The sequence below is a fragment of the Arachis hypogaea genome, chromosome 14, assembly GCF_003086295.3.
Source record: "Arachis hypogaea cultivar Tifrunner chromosome 14, arahy.Tifrunner.gnm2.J5K5, whole genome shotgun sequence".
NCBI lineage: Eukaryota > Viridiplantae > Streptophyta > Magnoliopsida > Fabales > Fabaceae > Arachis > Arachis hypogaea.
Genome location: NC_092049.1, coordinates 129,870,064 through 129,895,539, shown reverse-complemented (window position 1 = coordinate 129,895,539; position 25,476 = coordinate 129,870,064). Strand labels below are relative to the sequence as shown.

General features: G+C 34.6%; 1 protein-coding gene across 1 annotated transcript; it reads right to left on the bottom strand.

The window, feature by feature from the left end:
• Positions 1–2,177: 2,177 nt before the first annotated feature.
• LOC112743196 (uncharacterized) lies at positions 2,178–3,300 on the bottom strand. The gene is made up of 2 exons (XM_025792403.2): positions 2,911–3,300; positions 2,178–2,645 (listed from the first exon to the last, which is right to left on the bottom strand). The coding sequence occupies exons 1-2, from the start codon at positions 3,298–3,300 to the stop codon at positions 2,178–2,180; spliced, it is 858 nt and encodes a 285-aa protein (XP_025648188.2).
• Between the last annotated feature and the right edge of the window lie 22,176 nt (positions 3,301–25,476).

Here is a 25,476-nt window from a genome sequence, read left to right as displayed (position 1 = left end):
AGTTACAAATTAAAAAAATATTAATAAAAATGATGTAAAATTTAAATTCTTAATGTATTTGTTATGCATTTATTAAAGTAAAGTGTTTAAAATTTTCCATTACTAACAGCCTTAATTTTTGTCCTTATAATATAGGTTAGTTAAACCCTTTTTCAAATCACATCCAAAATGCACCAACTTTTTCCATAAAAAATGGTACCTTACAAAATATCTTAAAAATACTAGGTAGCTAAATATTTTATTTAACTAAATTCAATCAAATTAAATAATATATATTTGGTTGAAAAGAGCGATTGAAGCAAGAAATCACTTTTAACACTTAATAAAATAGTTTATGCATAATGCTAAATTTAGGAGATTTTTTGTAATTTGTTTTGTTTCGTAATGCAGAACAAAAAATAAAAGAAAATGCAGAGAATAAAGAAGAAGAAGAGTAATGCCTCAATATATTTCAATTCAAATCACGAAATATAATATAACTTACGTCTAATTTCTACTACAATAATGATAAAATTTTTATTATAATCAATATGGATTACAAACACCAATTCTAAAAAATTTAGACTTTTATAACGCCACTTAAGTTATTTCAAACTTAATAACTCACCTAGGTGCTAACCCAACCTAGTTAAAGAGAATTAAGTGCACTCTAACATATAATACTTTCGAAATCAAAACACTCAAATAAAACAGAAATTAGCTTTTGTATGTACTACTGTTTTTGTCTTTTTTTATCTCTCAAAGTAGACTTAGTTCTAGACAAAAAAGAAGTAAAAGCACACTCAACAAATAAGAAGAATAAAATTTTATATTCAAACAAAATACTTAACCAAGTATATCCAAGTTGTTATAAACGCTTTTCTTTTTCAAATAACGCACCTTCTCCTTCTCCTTCTCCGTTTTCTTCTCCTTCTCCTCCTCCTCCTTATTCTTCTTTTACTCCTCCTCCACCGTTTCCTTCTCTTGTTTTTCTTCTTCTTCTTACTAACATCGCAGATGCTATTTTTTCTTCTCCTTTAATTTTTTCTCTCTTTTTTTTATTATCGTCGTTACCACCACTGTCACTACTTTCTCCTCCCCCTCTTCCCTTTTTTCAGTTGATTTTTTTTCTTTTCATTCATTTTTCTCCTCTTCCTCCTCCTTCATCATCATCATCATCATTGTTATTATTGTATCACCATCGTCATCATCGTTATCGTCATCGTCATGTTCTTTATCGTTATTGTCGTTATTATTATCGTTATAGTTGAATTTTTGTCATATTAATGACGTTGTCTGATCTAAAATTAATTTAGATGTATTTTTATTCATGATTCAGTCTTGTTTGTGTGCTTGTTTTCAAACTGAGTTTACATATCGCGGTCATTAAGTAATTTCAGTATAAGAACTAAGAAATTTATGTGCATTTGTTAATAAATTTCGACGTATTTTTATTCTAATAAGTTCTGCATAATTCAAAACTCAGCACAACGATGAGAGGCCAACCCTTCCTTCTTCAAGGTGAGGGAGAATATTATCTACAACCCGACCAAAAAACACACAATTTATCCGATTATTCCTGCATATTAACTTGCTAATAAAATGTCCAGTACTAAAGTGTTAATCATTCCATAACTACTTGCATTATGTCATGACAAATTACTTTAGGTCTTGTAACTGCTTCTTCTTCTTTTTCATCATCATCATCATCTTCTTTTTTATTCATCTTTTCCTTATTATTTTATCTTCTCAAGTTTATTCTTATTTTAGTGCATGTTTGGGCGCCATTATTTTGTTAAAAAAATATCTTTTTTCAATGAAAAAAGATCTTTTTTTTATTTTTTAACGTGTTTGACAAATTTCTAGTAGTAAAAGTAAAAGCACTAGTAAAATAAAATAAAAAAAAAAGATCTTTTTTGAGAAGCTGTAATTTTTATTCTGAAAAAAGATCTTTTTGGACTTGTTTGGGCGCCATTCTGAAAAAAGATCTTTTTTAAATGATCTTTTTTTAAAAGATCTTTTACAAAAGTAAAAGTGATTTTATGTTTAGATACTTTAGTTAAAAGTACTTATTTAAAAGATGTTATTGTTTGGATACAAAAATACAAAAGTACTTTTATAATAATAAAATTACTTAAAAGGACATTCAATCATAAAAGAGTTTATTAATAATAATAAAAGAAAACTAATTATTTATACTAATTTATTTGATCCGATAATTGATCTCTTATATTGTCTCTTATTTCTTCCATTGCCTGAACATCTTCTTGTATTGGTTCTTCCCATTCATTAATTTCAGAATTTGTTGATCCATTTCTTACAGTAGTATCGTCATCTTCATTGGCTTGTAACGAAACAATATCTTCAAACTTTTGCAAAATACTTATGTCATCAGAATCCATCATTCTTATAAAATTATGAAGAGTGAAAAATGCAACAATGATATCACGGTGGGTTTCAAATTTGGCTCTTAATGGCATATTTTGTAGTATCTTCCATCTTGCTTTGCATACTCCAAAAGTCCTTTCAATTACTGTCCTTAAACTTGAATGACAATAGTTGAACTTTTCATTGTTTGATCTAAAATTTGGTGCTAGTCTAAATTGTGGAATATGATACCTTGTATGACGATAAGGTCCTAAGAATCCCTTAAAAGTTGGATTTACCTGAAATACATTAAAAATATATACAAAAATCAAGCCACATATTATCATGATAAAAAATGTAACCTCGAAATAAACTTAAATGGCATAACTAACCTTTTGGTGGATGTGGAAAATTTAGCTTTTTTGTTCGAAGAGCCTCCATAAAAGTTCTTGTATCATGTGCAGAACCTTCCCAACCAGCCCATATAAATGTAAAACACATATTAAAATCACACACAACCATTACATTTGTTGTAGTATTTCCTTTCCTACCAATAAATCACACTTGCTCATCTTGGTGAACATGAATGGCTATATGCGTACCATCTATAGCTCCAATACAATCTTTGAAATATGGCCAATATCTATCATTATCCATAATATATTTAGGTGTGTCTCCAAAACTAGGATCAATAGGTCTAATAATATTTTTTGCCAATTTCTTCACACATGATAGAACATGATGAAATTGACGAAATATAGTTTCACCTGAATGCTGAAATCGCTCCTCTAACATTCTATAAGAAGCTCCTTGCCCAAGCATGTATAAAAATGTTGCTACCATCTCTTCTCCACTAACACCTCGTGTAGATTTCAAGCCATAATTGAGAACCAAATCATTGCATAAACGGTTAAACACTGATTTTCTCATTCTAAATTGTTCAAAAAATCGCATTTTATTCCCTTACTTTAATTCTAATAGCTATTGATATCCTGATAGTTTTGAAGTCCTTTTCTCTTGTTTGAGGACATATCGCAAGTAATAATCGGCAACTCCACAAATAGCTAATATAGCAGCTGATTCGTAATCTTTTTCATATTCTTCATATTCAGTATCATTATCTGTTTCATAATCACTCATCCTGTATAATTTAAATTAACATGAAAAATAAGATAACAAAGCAAAAAAATACTATTTACAATGTCATTATTAAATAAAATTCCAAAATATAAAATCAAAACACAAATTATAACATTGTCACTAGATTAAAGTTCAACAATAACGATAATAAGAATTCATGCAGAAAAAAATAAAAATAAAAATAAAATTTAGAGACGGTTCATATCATCCAATTTAAAAAATTCTAGCCATCCAAGTTGTTGATTGGGATCATCACTCAATGCAATGAAAGTTTCTCTATATTGTGGCTTAGCCATTAATCTAATTCCCAAATAGAACTGTGGACTATATGGTTCTAGGCCAGGTAATTTGCGTAGCAACTTGATACAATTTTCGATGGAGTAAGGATCATCTCCCTTAGTTGCAGCTTTTGACTCCACACCAACCAAAATACGATCAAGTGAGTCCTGTAATCTAGATACTATTCCAGCTCGTTTCTCAACATTTTTGTTAGAAGTTTTCCTTCTTTTCTCTCTAGTAGGGTTTTGAACAACTGTATAATTTGCAATATCTTCTTCAATAAATTCATTTGTATAATTCATGTCACCTCCACTCTCGAAATCCTCATTGTTCTGATTAAATTCTTCAGGATTTGGATCTTCCAATGGCGCCCAAGCACTATAACCAGTAGCTACGATGTCCTTGAAATATTGTTCAAGCCTATCTAAAGATTTAGGACCTTCATTCTTAAACTTAGCGAATTCTGGATTAATCTGTTTAAAATATGTAAAAGAATAAATGTAAAAGATATTTAATAAATTTTAAAGATAAAATTAACTTATTGTATTATTTTATAATGCAAAATTAACATACCTTAATCTTATCAGTCCACCAAGATTCAGAAGCTAACACTGTTTTTTTCTCATGATCCCAACCAAGACCAGTCTCTTGTCCAACTAATTTAGCCCATAATTGAAAATAAGATTTAAGAGCATCTCATCTATTTCTTAGTTGTCTATGCACATATAGGAGCCCTGTTCTCTCTAAAAAAATTTTTTGTAAATTTTTCCAACCAATTTTGCTGAAATGTTTATTAGGTCTATTACCATCTCGTATCTCTTCCACACAGATAGTCAAAAATATTTCAGTATTCCAATCATCCCATTTTGCTTTTACAGTTTCTACTTCTCCTTCATTTGTTGCATCTTCATTTTCAATATTCACTTGACTAGAACCTCTTCTTGGATTTAGTTTTTGGAGCCATACTATATAAATTATAATATAAATAATAATTGTGAATATAATAACACACTAAATAAAATAAAATACTATGATAAAAAACCAAATAAAAATCACAAATAAATTAATAATAATGACAAAATGATAGAAAAAATAAAAAAACAAATAATAATAACGTAAAGTAATATGAAGAGAGAGACAATATGAAAAGAAAACAAATAATAATAACAATATGAAAAAAATAGTAAAAGAAATAAAAGAAAGAAAGCAAATAACAATAACGTACAATAATACGAAGCTTATAATAATAACAATATGAAAGAGAAATAAAGTTTCTGCTTCTTCATCATCGTCATTTTCTTCTTATTTCATTTTCTAATAATTCTTCTTGTTTCACTCTTTTAAGAGGAATAAAATAAAAAGATAATACTGCAAAATTACTAGGAAAAAAAAAAGAAAAATAAAAAAGAAACGCAGCAATAACAACAACAATGAAAAAAACAACGATGGAGAGAAAATATGCAAAAAAGAAAAAGCAACGCGACGAAGAAGAATGAAAAATGCAAAGAAGAAAAGAGAACGTGAAGAAGAAAAAGAAACACAAAGACAAAGAAAAATATGCTTGCGTTAGTGAAGCACGTGCGTATACACGCTGTATATAATGAAAATAGTTTTTATTAAATTTAGATCAATTTAATTAAATTTAGTTGCTAAAAAGATTTAAATATATAACAGAACTAAAACAAAAAATAAGGACAAAGTGTTTCAAATCAGATTCAATTCGAATGGTTGTCTTCCTTGGATCAAATATTTTTTTTATAGAATTTGATATTTTTTTATTATTGAAATAATTTTTCTTTTTCATCAACTAGCTATTGCACTATTTATTAGTTGTTATCGTTGAGATTGAATTAGAAATACTTTCTTTTTTTATGTTGATAATATGCAGCAGCTGTTCAATCACTCATGAACCGGATTCTTGAAGCGTGTCACTTACTGTCTTGATAGTGCAATATTTTTTCAAATTTAGCTTGATATTATTTTTAGTGATATTCTCATTAATATTGCTGTTTTGCATAATTCTAACATGCTTAATTGATTGTTATTGATTGATTTCTAATTCTTTACATTGTGGTTAGTTATAATAAAAAATAATTAATTATATTTATCATCATAAGGTACTAACAAACCAAATCTTAACTCAGCAGGCCTATAATTCGATCCATGTATCAGTCATTTTTTAACTAAAAAAAAAATATTATTAAATATTTCTAAACGCCATTGTTTCATTCTTTTTCTCCTGGCTCTTCTTCTGTGTTTTTTTTTCCTAAAAAAAAATGCTAAAATATCATGCGTAAGAAAATCACACTTAAATTTTTTACACAAAATGCATAAGGTTTTTAAGATAAACACAATTTAAAAAAACATAAAAAAGGAAAATTACAAAATATACAAATTTTTAAGATAAGTATAGCTTTTAAAAGAAAAATATAGGAAGAAATTTATTATTATTGTTGTTGTTAGTGATGATTGTTGTATAAGAAACATTGTTCTAGGGTTGATTAAAGGGGAAAAAATTATGGAGATAAAACTACAACATTTGTGTTTTTATAATGCAATTCCGTTAGGAAATTAAGAAGGGGTTCAGCCAACTCCTGCCAACTTTTTGATGGGCTGGACCTCGAAGTTCATCTTAATAAAAATAAGTTAATATACATGGATGTTTCTTTTGCTAAGTATCAGAATGTTTCTTTTTCATACTAAATTGATGTTCTTTTATATATTTTTCGATTTTTTTTGTATTGCAAATATGAATATCTCTATTTTTTTAAGAATTTCATAGTTTTTTTTTTAAATCCTATAGATATAAGTTAAGCATTAGGATTTTTTTCATATTAAATGATTTTTTTTTATATTTTTGTAATTGTTCAAGAACGACTCTGCTCCACCACTCCTTCCTTAAATAATTCCTGAAGTTGAACCAAGTGCAAAGCAGAGACCGATTGGATGTGATGGAATCGCGATTTGACCGATTCAAAGGGAGAGTGGATGTGATGGAATTGCGATTTGACCAATTCGAAGACCTGTGCCGCTTGCTGCAGGAGATGTTGCAGAGGATCAATGCATGAGTGGATTCCATGGAGTAGGGCACTCCGATCCGTCACAAATAGAGTTCTCCGACATCACACTAGGCCGCCAGTGGCTCGTAGGGGAGTAGAACCCGCGCCAGAGCAGTGGAGAAAACTGGAACTCCAATTTTTCGCGGTGAGGATGCGATGACTTGGATTGAGCGTCTGGAGCAGTTCTTGCTCAGAGCGGTGCCAGAAGAGAAGTGGGTCGCGGTGGCGATGTTCGCCATGTAAGGCCGCGCATTCACGTGGTTCCGACGATGGGAATTGACCGCGACAACGCTGACGGTGAGAGAGAGGGGTCTGTGTGTGTGGTTGTTGGAGGTGAGTAGGTTAATGTGGGAGACAACATGAAGGTTTTTATAGGCTTTAATTATGTTTACTTAATCAATTTTAAATTTTTTAAATTTTGAATTTAAAAAATTTAAAATTAATTATTAATAATTATAATTAATTGAGTTGTTCACTTTTTTGCTGGTTAGCCACTTGGTTTCCTATACTTTTCCTTTGTAACGTTACCATCATCAAATGTGCAACCTACATTAAAAACATAATTATAATTTTGTGTTATTTAATTAAAATTTTTATGTTTCTTTTTTTGTGCTGATCAAGTAATATATAAAAGAGTAAAGTATCGTTTTTGTCCCCAACGTTTGGGGTAAATCCTATTTGTGTCCCTAACGTTTAAATCATCTTATTTGTATCCCTAACGTTTGTAAAAGTGATTCAATGTTATCCTGCCGTCAATTACACATCATGAACGCTTTAGTTTGAGTTTTAAAAATCTCTTCTTGAAGTTAGAATACAAATGTCTGGGATAGAATCAATGATCTACTCTAAAAAATAGCTCATCAAATGTTGAAACTAATTCCTACAATATTTACATAATTCACTTTTCTAGGGACATAATTGAATCTAAACACAAATAGTGGGTATAATATTAAAATTGATCACATCCAAGTGAGACCTAATTGATAATGAATACATCCAAGTGAGAATAATTGAAAAATATAATCTGATTTGTTAGTATAATTGATAGTCGGATAACATTGAATCGCTTTTATAAACGTTAAGGATACAAATAGGACGATTTAAACGTTAGGGACACAAATAGAACTTACCCCAAACGTTGGGTAAAAAAACGATACTTTACCCTATATAAAATCTACATAACTCAAAATAATTTATGTATTATGATGCAACTAAAATTTTTTTAACAAAAATTCATGATCTTTCTTTTTTTTTTTGTTATTCAACTAAAAAATTACACACTTTAAAATAATTTATATATGTATTATGTAACTAAATTTTTTTGTGTTTTTTAACAAAAAATTATGTGTTTTTCTTCTTTGTTATTCAACTAAAAACTTGCATACTAACAATTTTCTATATTATGCAACTAAAATTTATATATTTTTTTTTCTCAAACTCCTCATTCTTCTCATCGTTGTCATCTTTTCTTTGTCTTATTTCACATCCTTAAGAAAAAAAAAACAAAAAGAAGAGAAGAAAAAAATTTAAACAAATAAAAAGAAGAAATAAAAAAACAGAATAGATATATCATGAGGAGAATGAAAAAAAAAATCAGCAATAAATAGAAGAAAAAATGTGCAGATTGTGCTGGTAATTTTTGTTGAATTTTGATCAATTTAATTAGACTTAGTTGTCAAAAACACTTGTACATACAATATCACCGAGTCCAAAATCAAATTCTGAATGCTACTGTATTAAAGTCTTCTTAAATTATAATTGTGAGTAAATACCATAGTTGTTAAAATTGAACCGGTGATCGAATCGTTTAATTCTGATGATAGAGGCAATTTTGAAAGAGGAGATGACAATTGCGAACCGACAACAACATTAAGGAGCACCGGATTTCAACAATGGAACAGGTTTCTGGCGATGAAGTGCTGATTGATGTGTTGCCAGCAGGTACTATGATCGATCTCTAAGAGATAGCGACGCACATGGTAGAGGTGAGGTTCGACAACTAGTGAGCGCACGTGTACGAAGAAGTTCCTACAACAGAGCTTCTCAAGGTTGGGGTTTCAAAATCTCAGCGCTTCAGAGATTCGGGAGATGCCATATCAGGATCTTGAAGACGAGATCGAGTGGTGGATCGTCAACGCCTTCAACGTCTCACACAGGATCCTTTTCACAAGTGTGCTCGGCCATGCAATAACACGTTTTCTAAAAGTTTCAAAATCGAGAGTCACTCAAGATAAAGAAGTTTAAAATGTCTTTTTTTAAAGGTGTTTTTTAGTAATTGAAATTCAATACATATAATTGATTAAACTGTGTTATTTTTGTCAAATTAGATCAGACAAATTGATTTGGCCAAAAAATCAGTAAACTACCCCTTGAATCGGTATAAATTAATATTTTTTTTATAGAAAATTACTACAATATTCCTATTATAAAAAATTACTAAAATATTCTAATTATTATTATATATAAAGATTTTGAGAATCCTAAATTCTAACTCTTCTCTTCTTTGTGTGTCATCGTAGGGTTAGGATTTAGGGTTTTCAAAATTAATATATATACATATATATATATAATAGGAGTATTTTAGTTATTTTCTATAAAAAAGAATATTAATTTAGACTGGTTTAAAGTTTAATTTACCGATTTTTCAGCTAAATCAATTTGTCTGATTTAATTTTGACAAAAATAACACGATTTAATCGATTATATGTATTGAATTTTAATTACTAAAAAACATCTTAAAAAAATACGTTTTAAGCGTCTTTGTATGAGTGACTCCCTTCAAAATCTCTAGATATTTGACACAATGTGTGAACTAATTCCTAAATTTGCACTGTTTTTCTCTAATTCACAATGTGAGAGAGAAACAATTGAAATTTTAGAGAAGACATGTTTGTTTGTCTCTTTTCTATCCTAGTTCTCCTATATCTTTTTTGTAGAAAAAGAAGAAAATTGAACATTAGTGTTGAGATTATAATTTAAGATTTTTTTTAATAGCAATAGTAAGGATAATGTGATAAAAATAAATAAATTTATGAAAGGAAGATGGAGAGAAAAGAAAAAAAAGAGAGAATTTAAGGAATCATATTAGTAGAGTTAACATTTTGTTAATTTAGTGGGACAAAGATAAATTTTGATAATTATGAAATTCTTTTAAATATTTTGTGATTAATTTTATGAGCGTCAAAATTTTTTATGATAAAAAATAATTATTTACTCTATAATTGTTTAATATTAATTGTTATGCAATGTTAGGTATAATTTTAAATATGATCCTAAAAAATACGAAAATGATTAAATTTAAACGTTAATTAAAAAAGAGCAGAAATTTTTAGAAATAAATAATGAATTGTATTTTAATTAGATAATATTAATAATCAATTAATCATTGACTCTGAAATTGCAAAATGATAATATTAAGGAAAAAAAATCAAATCTTATCTTATTTAATATTTATAATAATTAATGAATATTAAATAAAATAAATTTTAACTGTTTTCTATTAATATTTTTTTGGTTAAAACATTTTCGGTTAGGAAAAAAGGCAAAATCTTCCAATTGCTTTTGATGCATTATAATTTATACGAACAACACATGAAATGAAAGTGATATACTGATACGTTTGGCGCATCACAACATTTATGTGTTGATCCCATAAAAGGACAATATCCGAAGCTTCTTATAAGAATTAAGAAGGTACAAAATAAAAGAAAGATGTTTCATACAGTATAGTGGGCCTTATTTAAAGAATATTATGATCATGTAAGGCCTGATGGAGTGGACCACATATGTGTCTAGTGTGTAGTGAACAAAAACAACAAAAATAAAACATGTTATGGATGCAATGAATTTAGTCCCAGCAATTCAAAATCACATGTCCGACATACACAGTTACACACGCGTGTATTTAATTTGAGCATTAGTGCCACTTATTATACTTAATTTAGTACAAATCATATAAAGAAAATTATATAGTACAGATCTAAATCTGTACAGATTTAAAGATTTGTTTACTTAAATCACACTTTTTAAAGCCACACTTTTCACTTAAAACCGTAGTTCTTCACAAAGAAAAATGTCACCTAATGGAAAAAAGTAAATTAGAAGATTTAAGAAAAGAAATAATTAAGTTATCAAAATTAATAGATCAAAAATTAATGATTTTAACTAATGTTAACTGTAATGACACCGAATTCTTAAAATCAATACAAAATAATTTTTCTCAAAATCTTTATTTTACTATAAGTTTTATTGAAGGACTTCAAAAACCTGAAAAAACTTATTTTTCACACGGAATTTCTAAGAAATGTTACCATGGAAATGATTCCCCACATCTTTATCATACTTTTAACCCACAATTAAATTCTATAGTAGATATGCTTGAAGAAATATTAGTATCTATAAAACTTCAAAGAAATAAGGAAAAAGAAAATCCCAAAGAAGAAAAATTTCAAAATATAATCAACATAACAGATTTAAAAGTAAAACCACCACTAAAATTATGAATATTGAAGAAAAATTAGAAGAAGTTACAATACTTTTTAAACAATTAAAAATGGCTCAAGAAAATAATATTATGGAACAGGGATTTCAGATAGAAGAAGAATTAGTAAATTCTGAAAATATAGAAAATGAAGAACACATCCTAGATTATTCAAGTGACGAAGAACCAGCAATTCCAATACAAGTAAAAAATGAAGCTGGAACATCTAGGGATAATCAATCTCAATTTAAATGGAAACAGGTTTTGATAATTATGCTTTTAAAAAAGGATTTATAAATAAAGATTCAAAATATACAAAAACACCATCAAAATACGTTCCTAAAATCCAGGAAATGGAAGGAGAAAGAATGCTCGATTTAGACTGTAAAAAGAATGAAAAAAATTTTTTCGAAAACTGGTTGAATTCCTTCTTATTAGAAGCCTTTACTAATCCAAAACTTAATGAATTATCTGGAAGAGATATTTGGAATTACATAGGGTTTCATACTAAAGGAGCTATAAGAGATTATATGACATCAATAGAAAACCAAATAATAGAAGAATTAGCAACAAAAACAACAGCTTATAATAAGATATTATATATAATGATGATTCTATATAAAGAATTTTTTGGAAAAAATATTATAGATCATAAACAAGAAGTCTATAATAAAGAATATCAAGAAGCAAAAAATCATTTATGTAACACCCTACCATACAAAGTCTTATGCTTAAGTCATAATTCAGAGATGGCAAGGTATTACGACCTCTAAAACAAAAATTTAGTACGTATAGTAGTATGAATAATTGATTATAACTAGGAGCCTTTGTAGAAAAAGGGGTAAACAAAAACCGTAACTCGAACGCGCAACACTCCGATCGATAACGTAACGAGCAAAGGATAAGCTAACGCAAGATCATATATATAAAGAGTGTCAAAAACGGGAATATCAAGACTCAAGATCCGGCTGCGAAGATAACCGGTCCGAGCATAATAATATATACATATAATAAAATAAGGAAACCCCAAAGGAAACCCAAAGGGACACAAAATACATACAACCTATTCTCCAAAATCCCCTCTAGAAGGAGTCATCACAGTTTGTATTATTTAATGGAGATAAAAGTATCTAAACAAGATATATAAACCAAAACAGAGTCCCAAGAACAAAGGATCTTCGCTAATCCAGAAGTCTCCAGCATGCCTCAACGAGAAGCCTCGCGTCCTGCATCTGAAAACCACAAAATCCGCATGGGTGAGAACCAGAGGTCCCCAGCACGGTAACAGCTTCCACATATATAATACATAATAATAGAGGAAAGCCGAAGGCAATCCTAGAACTTCCTCCAGAAAATATCAAAGCTTATAAACAAGCTAAACCGTAAGCGGCAACTAACTAAAGATCCTTCAGTCTAACTAATACTTCCCTTTCCAATTCCTTCAGACCTCCCAACCACCAGCAGGAGTATAATATAGCAAACACAGTTATATCAGACATGAGATATACAAATAAGAACAATTAAGGCATTTAGACAAATAGCAAGTAATATGCAGTCAAATAGGCAATCTCAAACAATTCATGTAGTATGCTTATGATGCATGCCTGTCCCTAGTGGCTGATGATATCATCTGTCGGTTATAGAGCCAACCCGACAAGTCCTGGTAGCTAGCCATTGGACTGTCCCTCTGTCGTGCATCCCCAACTCGAGTTATACTCATCATAAACTTGATCATAATCATGATCCATATCCATCACCCTCACTGGTGAATATTTATCCATCACCATCACTGGTGAATATTTATGGGGGCGAGCTCATCCGGGCCTTTCACAGTGCCCGGCCACACTTACGACATAGGGTCAAAAGAGCTTCGAGTCTCAACCTGGAGCACGTGGTGGCTAGCCACTGCTACTACCCAGGGAAACCCTCATCTCCGATGGTGGAAGTGCAAACCTTCACAATTCAATCAACATCATATATGCATTTATACTTGGCCATAAACATGGCTCCGCCGTAACACGGCAATAATCTAGCCATCCGGCTCACGGTTAAATCCATAACCAGCCAATTCATTAACAATTACGGCCCTTCGGCCCATGGCACAACAAGCACTTCCACCGCCATTCTCCGCATCTCACATAATCATCTTTGATCCTCAATGATCATTCATTTTTCCCTTGCTTCACTCGCAAGTTACCACATTCACTAGCCCTTTTTCTCATGCTAGGCATATCATAATGATTTAAGACATAAGTGGTGAGATCGGAGGCTTAGAAGTATGAAATATGGCTTTTAAAACTCAAAAATCAACTTTGGGATGAAAACAGGTCCACGCGTACGCGCACGCGTGGATGGCGCTTTCTCGAAGAACGGCGCGTACGCACCAAGTGCGCCTACGCGCGAGGGGTCATTCTGCTAAAAATTTTCTAAGTTAAAAGCTGCAGAATTTACATATTCAAACCCCAATCTTCCGACGGACATAACTTCCTCATTTTAAATCGTTTTTCACCCGTTCTTTGAACGGCATGGACATCCCGGATCCAATTTCATTTCTAAACAGATTTGGCACAAATCAGAGATCCGTAGTCCAAGTTATGTCCCGTCAAAGTATGCCCAAAAACCATGTTTTCATACAAAACCACAAGGTGCCATTTTCAAAACAAGCCACTTTCAACTCTTTTCAAAATCAATCAAACATGCCAATTTCAACCCTTCTCTTTGAAATCATTCAAAATGTACCAAAATCAACAACAAGCCATCCTCAACTCACACATTGACACTTTACCAAGGTTTCCAAAACCACATCCAACCATTTTAACACTTCTCAATCAAATGGCTAAAGGACAAACACAATATCATGTCATACATCCTTCCTCATCCCAATTTCCAATAATACCATTTCCAATTAACCATCATTATACATAATCAACATCATACTCACCATCAACATGGTACCACCCATCAATTCAACCTCAATCATCCATCAAGCATATATCACAACATGCATTTCTCATATTTCACACAATCAAGGCATCAATATTCATAATCACATATATGAACACATCATATATTTCAACCATTCAACAACACCAACAATTCAATGCCTATCTTAGGGCCTCTAGCCTAAGTATTTCCTACCACATTACATATTAGATACGGGAAACCAAAACCATACCTTAGCCGACTCCCCAAGCTCAACCGGAGCACTTCCAAACCACTTGTCCACAAGCTCTCAAGGTATCAACACCTCCAAGAACAGATTTTATCACACAAAACCCTCTTCCAAGCTTTCCAAAATCACCAATCAAGCTCCAATATTCACATATACACAACCTAAGCCACAATCATCATACCCATACACAACATCTCAAAACCCAAACATCATAGAACAACAAAATCACACTAGGGTTGAGAATCTTACCACACCCAAGGTCCAAGGAGACAAGATTAACCTTCTCCTTCAAGAGAGTTGGGTCCTATAACATCAAAGAACCCAAAATCTCAACATTTTACCCATGAAACTCGAAAATAAGGGCTGGAATTTCGAACAGAAACACGTGGCTTACCTCAAGATTAGTTGTATGGGTTTTGTAGAGCTCTCCGCGGTGAACGCGTGGCCGCAAACGGAGCGGCAATCGGAGCTCTAGATCAAAAGTTATGGTGGTTTGAAGATCAAGTGAGAGAAAGAACTTGAGAGAGTGTTCTTCCTCCCCTCTCTTCAATTTCAGCGTGTTTGAGTGTGTTGTGAGGAGAGAGAGTGCTGAAAACTAGGGTTTTGGTTTAGTTATGTTGGGCCAAGGGCCCACTTTGGGTCCGGTTGGTCCGGTTTGGCCCGTTCGGTCCAATCTTGGTCCGATTTCTATAAAATTGGTACCGAAATTCTCGTCTCAATTTCCTCTATCACATTTAGCCATAAAAATAACATTTTTGGCTTTCTAGAATAAATTCTCATTTATGGGTTAATTAACCATTAATTAACCGGGTTTTACATTCTACCCACCTAATTGGGAATTTTGCCCACAAAATTCAAATTCAAATTCAATTACCTGAGAATAAGTGCGGATAATCCGTTCGCATCTCCGACTTAAGTTCCCAAGTGTGTTCCTCAACACCGCCTCGACTCCAAGCCACTTTGACTAATGAAACCTCTTTTCCACGCAACCGTTTGATACTAGTATCATCAATTCTGACTGGAGCCATTGGAAGCGTCAAATCTTCTCTTAACTGAACCGATTCGGGTTCTAACACATGGCTAGCATCAGGAGTGTACTTTCGAAGCTGCGACACGTGAAATACGTCGTGCAGGTTTGAAAGATGGGGTGGTAAAGCCACCCGATACGCCACTGGCCCAATCCTCTCCAAGATCTGAAATGGACCAATGTATCGAGGATTCAACTTCTTTGCTTTAATCGCTCTACCTACTCCTGTGGTCGGAGTAACTTTCAGGAAAACATGATCTCCTGCCTCAAATTCTAAGGGCTTCCGCCTTTGATCGGCGTAACTCTTTTGACGACTCTGCGCCGTAAGCATCCTATCTCGGATCTTCTTGACTTGTTCAGTGGTCTCAGCTATCATTTCCGGCCCCAACAAGCCTTTCTCTCCAGCTTCATACCAACATAGTGGAGATTGACATTTTCTCCCATACAAAGCCTCATACGGAGCCATTCCGATGCTCGCATGGTAACTATTATTGTATGCAAACTCTACTAACGGCATATACCGATCCCAACTCACCGGTTGGTCCAAAACACAAGCTCTCAACATATCCTCTAGTGTTTGGATCGTCCTCTCGGATTGACCATCTGTTTGAGGATGGTACGCTGTACTCAAGCTTAATCGAGTTCCAAAAGCTTTCTGCAATGCACCCCAGAACCTCGAAGTGAAACGAGGATCTCTATCAGAGATTATAGTAGCAGGTACACCATGGAGTCTCACAATCTCCTTTATGTATAACCGAGCTAGCTCCTCAAGGGTGTAAGTCATCCGAATGGGCAAAAAGTGAGCTGACTTCGTCAGTCGGTCCACGATCACCCAGATAGTATCAAAACCAGTCCTAGTCCTTGGCAATCCCGACACAAAGTCCATTGCAATACTTTCCCACTTCCATTGCGGAACCTCTAAGGGTTGCAACATCCCGGAAGGTCTTTGATGTTCAATCTTTACCTTTTGACAAGTTAAGCACTTTGAAACATATTCCGCCACATCATTCTTCATACCCGGCCACCAAAACATCACCTTTAAATCATGGTACATCTTAGTACTTCCCGGGTGAATGGAGAATCCACTTTTGTGTGCCTCCCTTAAGATATCTTGTCTCAAAGTACCAACATCCGGCACAATGATCCTACCCTTGAATCTCCATAACCCATCTTTTTCTTCCGACACTCTCCACTGTTTTCCTTGCTCGATAGCCGGTAACACCTTCCATAATGCTTCATCATTTTCATGAGCCTTTAGGAGTTCGGACTTAAAGTCACTTGAGATTTCTAATCGGCTCAAACACAAGTTTCCAGATACTTCTCGAGCACCAATTTTTAGACTCTCGAATCCCTTGAGCAACTTCTCCTCTTGAAGCATCATCCAAGACGCATATAACGACTTCCGACTTAACGCATCCGCCACTATATTCGCTTTTCCCGGATGGTAATTCAACTCAAAGTCGTAGTCCTTCAATAATTCCATCCACCTCCTTTGCCTCATATTAAGCTCTTTCTGATCAAAGAGGTATTTCAAACTCTTGTGATCGGAAAAGACTTGGAACTTAACCCCATAGAGATAATGCCTCCACACCTTCAAGGCAAATACGACCGCAGCGAGTTCCAGATCGTGCGTAGGGTAACTAACTTCATGAGGTCTCAACTGTCGTGAGGCATACGCCACCACATTATGATGCTGCATCAGCACGCACCCTAGACCCTTCAACGATGCATCACAGTACACCTCAAAAGGCTCGTTCGGCTCAGGTAACACTAACACAGGTGCAGTGGTCAACTTTTTCTTCAATGTCTGAAAGCTCTCCTCGCACTTAGGAGTCCAAACAAACGGAGTGTCTTTGCGAGTTAACTTTGTCAACGGCAAGGCTAATTGCGAAAAGCCTTTGATGAACCTTCGGTAATAGCCAGCTAAACCCAGAAAACTCCTTATCTCAGTTACTGTGGTTGGTTGCTTCCATTCCATCACAGCCTCCACCTTAGTTGGATCTACGGCTATTCCCCTCTTACTCACCACGTGACCCAAAAACTTTACCTCATCCTTCCAAAACTCACACTTAGACAATTTCGCATAGAGTTTCTTCTCCTTTAAAATTTGTAACACGGTCCGCAAGTGTTCCGCATGCTCTTCTTCGGTCTTGGAGTAAATTAGTATGTCGTCAATGAAGACAACAACGAATTTATCCAGAAACGGACGGAACACTCTATTCATGTAATCCATAAACACTGCAGGAGCGTTCGTCAACCCAAAAGACATTACAGTATACTCGTAATGACCATAACGAGTCCTGAAAGCAGTCTTAGGGATATCCTCACCCCTCACCCTTATCTGGTGATAACCGGATCGCAAATCGATCTTGGAGAAAACCCCAGCTCCTTGTAATTGATCCATGAGATCATCAATCCTCGGCAATGGGTATTTATTCTTTATGGTGACCTTGTTCAGCTGCCTGTAATCCACACAGAGCCGCATACTTCCATCTTTCTTCTTTACCAGTAATACTGGAGCACCCCACGGGGAAACACTTGGTCGGATAAAGTTCTTACCCAACAATTCCTCTAACTGAGACTTTAGCTCGGCCATCTCTAACGGTGACATCCTATAAGGAGCACTTGAGATTGGTCCCGCCCCAGGCATCAATTCAATAGCAAACTCGACCTCTCGGTTAGGTGGAAATTCCTCAATATCATCGGGAAACACTTCCGGAAACTCACACACTACCGGAATCTGATCCAACCTTTGATCATCACCCGAAACACCAGCGGTTAACAACAGGATACCCTGACATTCGATTCCAGAACAGTTCACCATCATCGAATTCAAGTAATAATTATTCACCACGACCGGCCCTTCTGTATCTTCCGGCATAAAGTACACCGACTTTGTAGAACAATCAAGCAGGACATGGTTCTCAGATAACCAGTCCAATCCCAAGATAAGATCAAGACCGATCATCGGTAAGCAGATTAAAGTATGGACAAAATCACGCTGCTTGAACCTGAACGAAACTTTCGGGCATCCTAGCCTAGTTACCATGGCTTCATGGGTAGCATTATGTACCTTTAGGTCATAACCTAAGGTTACGATCTTCAATCCTAACTCATGGGCTTTCTCAAATGCAATAAATGAATGCGATGCTCCCGAATCAAATAAAGCATTTAAAGTTTGACCAGCCATTTCACAGTTACCTCGAATGAGTGTCTCAGATCCTTCTGCACCCACAGCTGAGGTGGTGAACACCCGACCAGTCTGTTGTGCTTTCCCAGCACCTTGCTTTTGCTTCTCTGGACAACTTGCGGCTTTATGCCCCGCCTTTCCACAATTGTAGCACAAACCCCATCCGGCCTTTCATGGTACTCCCGGATGGTGACTCCCACACCTAGTACAAGCTTGATCATTCTGAGGCTGCTTCCCAAACCTTTTCCCTTGGGAGTAGTTGTTGTTGGGCCTCCTAAAAGAACCTCCCCTCTTGAAAGACAGACCTCTAGGTGCAAAGCTCTTCCCTCGGTTCTGTGGAAATGATCCTTTGTGACTTCCTTTCTCAGCGGCTGCCCTCTTCACACACTCTTCAGCAACCCTACACTTGTTCACCAATTCGGAGAAAGTCCTAATCTCCATTGGCCCCACCGAACCGAAAATATCACTCCGGAGTCCTCCCTCGTACTTAACACACTTCCATTCCTCATATTCCACCGGAGTCCCTTGACACATACGAGAGAATCTGAACAGCTCCTCAAACTTGTCAGTATACTCAGATACGGACATAGTACCCTGCTTCAGCTGCAACAATTCAAGCTCCTTGGCCGTCCTAGCAGAAGTCGGAAAGTACTTCTTATAGAACTCCTCTTGGAAGACATCCCAGGTGATATAGTCATCACCCTGCTGCAGAAGACGTCGGATGCCTTGCCACCAATACGATGCTTCACCGGTGAGCATATAAGTGGCAAACTCGACACGCTGTCCTTCAGGTACCACTTGTGCTTGTAATGCTCGCTCTATAGCCTGAAACCATGTATCAGCCTCAGTCGGGCTAGTAGTTCCCTTGAACTTAGGCGGATTAAGCTTCAAAAAGTTTGCCAAGGTCATTGGACCCTGAACTCCACCTCCATCATTACCATGGTTGTTCATCTGTTGACCAAGAGCCTCAGCAGTGGCTTGCATAGCAGCAGCCATGTTCTCCAACGCAGCCATAAAGTTCACCGGGTCATTAGGGTTATTCTCCGGTGCACGAGCATTCGTACGACCTCTCGCACTACCTCTACCGCGTCCACGAGGCGCCATCTGGTTCCTATACACACCCAACAATCGATATTAAGTTGATCAGTCTCAATATCGGAAGTCTAGTGCTTCAAAGTCCCAAATGCATGCTCATGAACGTTTATGCCAACTATATCAAGTAGATATACTAACAGCACATAACACACATACAGAGAATGCACAGAAGCATAGTCAGTCCATTCCTCAGGCTCTACAGGAACGAACTGCTCTGATACCATAATGTAACACCCTACCATACAAAGTCTTATGCTTAAGTCATAATTCAGAGATGGCAAGGTATTACGACCTCTAAAACAAAAATTTAGTACGTATAGTAGTATGAATAATTGATTATAACTAGGAGCCTTTGTAGAAAAAGGGGTAAACAAAAACCGTAACTCGAACGCGCAACACTCCGATCGATAACGTAACGAGCAAAGGATAAGCTAACGCAAGATCATATATATAAAGAGTGTCAAAAACGGGAATATCAAGACTCAAGATCCGGCTGCGAAGATAACCGGTCCGAGCATAATAATATATACATATAATAAAATAAGGAAACCCCAAAGGAAACCCAAAGGGACACAAAATACATACAACCTATTCTCCAAAATCCCCTCTAGAAGGAGTCATCACAGTTTGTATTATTTAATGGAGATAAAAGTATCTAAACAAGATATATAAACCAAAACAGAGTCCCAAGAACAAAGGATCTTCGCTAATCCAGAAGTCTCCAGCATGCCTCAACGAGAAGCCTCGCGTCCTGCATCTGAAAACCACAAAATCCGCATGGGTGAGAACCAGAGGTCCCCAGCACGGTAACAGCTTCCACATATATAATACATAATAATAGAGGAAAGCCGAAGGCAATCCTAGAACTTCCTCCAGAAAATATCAAAGCTTATAAACAAGCTAAACCGTAAGCGGCAACTAACTAAAGATCCTTCAGTCTAACTAATACTTCCCTTTCCAATTCCTTCAGACCTCCCAACCACCAGCAGGAGTATAATATAGCAAACACAGTTATATCAGACATGAGATATACAAATAAGAACAATTAAGGCATTTAGACAAATAGCAAGTAATATGCAGTCAAATAGGCAATCTCAAACAATTCATGTAGTATGCTTATGATGCATGCCTGTCCCTAGTGGCTGATGATATCATCTGTCGGTTATAGAGCCAACCCGACAAGTCCTGGTAGCTAGCCATTGGACTGTCCCTCTGTCGTGCATCCCCAACTCGAGTTATACTCATCATAAACTTGATCATAATCATGATCCATATCCATCACCCTCACTGGTGAATATTTATCCATCACCATCACTGGTGAATATTTATGGGGGCGAGCTCATCCGGGCCTTTCACAGTGCCCGGCCACACTTACGACATAGGGTCAAAAGAGCTTCGAGTCTCAACCTGGAGCACGTGGTGGCTAGCCACTGCTACTACCCAGGGAAACCCTCATCTCCGATGGTGGAAGTGCAAACCTTCACAATTCAATCAACATCATATATGCATTTATACTTGGCCATAAACATGGCTCCGCCGTAACACGGCAATAATCTAGCCATCCGGCTCACGGTTAAATCCATAACCAGCCAATTCATTAACAATTACGGCCCTTCGGCCCATGGCACAACAAGCACTTCCACCGCCATTCTCCGCATCTCACATAATCATCTTTGATCCTCAATGATCATTCATTTTTCCCTTGCTTCACTCGCAAGTTACCACATTCACTAGCCCTTTTTCTCATGCTAGGCATATCATAATGATTTAAGACATAAGTGGTGAGATCGGAGGCTTAGAAGTATGAAATATGGCTTTTAAAACTCAAAAATCAACTTTGGGATGAAAACAGGTCCACGCGTACGCGCACGCGTGGATGGCGCTTTCTCGAAGAACGGCGCGTACGCACCAAGTGCGCCTACGCGCGAGGGGTCATTCTGCTAAAAATTTTCTAAGTTAAAAGCTGCAGAATTTACATATTCAAACCCCAATCTTCCGATGGACATAACTTCCTCATTTTAAATCGTTTTTCACCCGTTCTTTGAACGGCATGGACATCCCGGATCCAATTTCATTTCTAAACAGATTTGGCACAAATCAGAGATCCGTAGTCCAAGTTATGTCCCGTCAAAGTATGCCCAAAAACCATGTTTTCATACAAAACCACAAGGTGCCATTTTCAAAACAAGCCACTTTCAACTCTTTTCAAAATCAATCAAACATGCCAATTTCAACCCTTCTCTTTGAAATCATTCAAAATGTACCAAAATCAACAACAAGCCATCCTCAACTCACACATTGACACTTTACCAAGGTTTCCAAAACCACATCCAACCATTTTAACACTTCTCAATCAAATGGCTAAAGGACAAACACAATATCATGTCATACATCCTTCCTCATCCCAATTTCCAATAATACCATTTCCAATTAACCATCATTATACATAATCAACATCATACTCACCATCAACATGGTACCACCCATCAATTCAACCTCAATCATCCATCAAGCATATATCACAACATGCATTTCTCATATTTCACACAATCAAGGCATCAATATTCATAATCACATATATGAACACATCATATATTTCAACCATTCAACAACACCAACAATTCAATGCCTATCTTAGGGCCTCTAGCCTAAGTATTTCCTACCACATTACATATTAGATACGGGAAACCAAAACCATACCTTAGCCGACTCCCCAAGCTCAACCGGAGCACTTCCAAACCACTTGTCCACAAGCTCTCAAGGTATCAACACCTCCAAGAACAGATTTTATCACACAAAACCCTCTTCCAAGCTTTCCAAAATCACCAATCAAGCTCCAATATTCACATATACACAACCTAAGCCACAATCATCATACCCATACACAACATCTCAAAACCCAAACATCATAGAACAACAAAATCACACTAGGGTTGAGAATCTTACCACACCCAAGGTCCAAGGAGACAAGATTAACCTTCTCCTTCAAGAGAGTTGGGTCCTATAACATCAAAGAACCCAAAATCTCAACATTTTACCCATGAAACTCGAAAATAAGGGCTGGAATTTCGAACAGAAACACGTGGCTTACCTCAAGATTAGTTGTATGGGTTTTGTAGAGCTCTCCGCGGTGAACGCGTGGCCGCAAACGGAGCGGCAATCGGAGCTCTAGATCAAAAGTTATGGTGGTTTGAAGATCAAGTGAGAGAAAGAACTTGAGAGAGTGTTCTTCCTCCCCTCTCTTCAATTTCAGCGTGTTTGAGTGTGTTGTGAGGAGAGAGAGTGCTGAAAACTAGGGTTTTGGTTTAGTTATGTTGGGCCAAGGACCCACTTTGGGTCCGGTTGGTCCGGTTTGGCCCGTTCGGTCCAATCTTGGTCCGATTTCTATAAAATTGGTACCGAAATTCTCGTCTCAATTTCCTCTATCACATTTAGCCATAAAAATAACATTTTTGGCTTTCTAGAATAAATTCTCATTTATGGGTTAATTAACCATTAATTAACCGGGTCTTACAATTTAGCTAACATTCAGATATATGATCTATGTAATGTGGAGTCTTATATATGTGAATATAGAATACATTATTACAAATTAAAAGAAGAAGATAAAAATCATTATCTTAGTATGTATATAACAAAACTTTCATATCCTGCTAATGAATTTATTATGGGAAGATTTATAAGAGAAATAAATAGAGGAACAATTGAAAATAATTTTGGTGGAGCAACCTCTGCAATAAGAGAGGAAATAAAAGAACGTTGTATGCAAGAAGCAACTCAAAAAAGATTTGCAAATATAATTAGAATTTGCTGTCAGGATAATGAAGAGATACCTCAAAAATATAGTCTTAATAAAAATTTTCAAAGAAAAAGAAAATATCAATTTAGAAAAAGAAAATACTATCCAAACTGGAGAAAAAAGAGGTATTTTAGAAAAAGAAATAACAATAAAAACAGAAGACAAAAAAGTGATTATTGCCCAATAAAAAAGAAAATTGTAAGTGTTGGTATTGCCAAGAAGAAGGACACTATGCAAATAATGTCCGAAAAAGAAGGATAAAAAGGATCTTACTAAACAAATAGAAATTGCTAAGTCCTGTTTCATGGAACCATTAGAAGAATCTGATGATAACTTAGACTATATTTTTGAATATGTCTCGGAAACAGACTCAGAGACTGAGTAATAATGCTACATTTATTACTATAAAAATAACAGAAAAGTTTATAAATGCTTTCATAGATTCTGGAGCAACGCAATGCTTTGCTAGTTCAAACATAAAACTTGATTGGAAAAAATTAAAGAAACCATTAAGAGTTAGAATAGCTGACAAATCAATACATAAAATTAACCAAAAAGCAGAGATGGTTGAAATTTTTATTCAAAATTATAGGTTCATTGTTCCATCTATATATATGTTAGACTCTGGAATGGATTTTATCATAGGAAATAATTTTTTAAAGCTATATCATCCATTCATTCAAGAATTAACATATATAGTTTTAAAAGCACCACACGATTCTTCAATAAATCAAAAATCAAAACGTATAAAAATACCAACTACCACTATAGATAAGATCTTAAAATTTAAAATATTTTCTATATTAGAGACATGTTATTTAAATTTATACTTTCAGATAAATATCCCAAAAAATAGTCTTGAAATAAAGATAGAAGAACTTTTGGATGAAATTTGTGCTGAAAATCCTTTAGATGTTAAAAATACAAATAACGAATTAGTAAGTATTAAATTAAAAGATCCTACAAAAGAGATAAATGTTCCAAATAAAATTCCTTATTCCGCAAGAGATAGAGAAGAGTTTTCATTAGAATGTAGAGATCTTTTGGAAAAAGGAATTATAAGATTAAGTAAAAGTCCTCATGCGGCTCCAGCCTTTTATGTCGAAAACAATAATGAAATTAAAAGGGGAAAACGAAGAATGGTTATTAACTATAAAAAGATGAATGAAGCAACTATTGGTGATGCTCATAAACTTCCAAGGAAAGATTCTATTTTAGAAAAAATCAAAGGAGCAACTTGGTTTTCATCTCTTGATGCAAAATCAGGATATTGGCAGCTTCGTTTAGATAAAGAAACAAAGAAATTAACTGCTTTTACTTGCCCAACAAAAGAATCAACAAGTGTGTTACTCTATGAATGGAATGTATTACCATTCGGATTAAAACAAGCCCCAGGTATTTACCAAAGATTTATGGAAGAAAATCTAAAAGAGTTAAATGAATTTGTTTTAGTGTATATTGATGATATACTAATTTTTACAAAACAGGATAGAGAAGATCATCTTCAAAAATTATTAATAGTTTTAGAAAGATGTAAAGAAAAAGGATTAGTTCTTAGCAAAAAGAAAGCAAGAATAGCAAAACAAGAAATAGAGTTTCTTTGATTAATTCTATCTACTCAAGGAAAGCTAAAACTTCAACCAAATGTCCTAGAAAAGGTAAATTTATTTCCTAATAAAATAAAAGATAGAAAACAATTACAAAGATTTTTAGGATGTATAAATTATATTTCTGATCAAGGATTTTTAAAGAATATAACAGAATACACTAAAAGCTTATTTCCAAAAATAAGTACTAAAAAAGAATGGAAATGGGATGAAAAAGATAGTATGCAAATTCAAAGGATTAAAGAATTATGTGAAAAACTTCCAGAACTTTATATTCCAGAA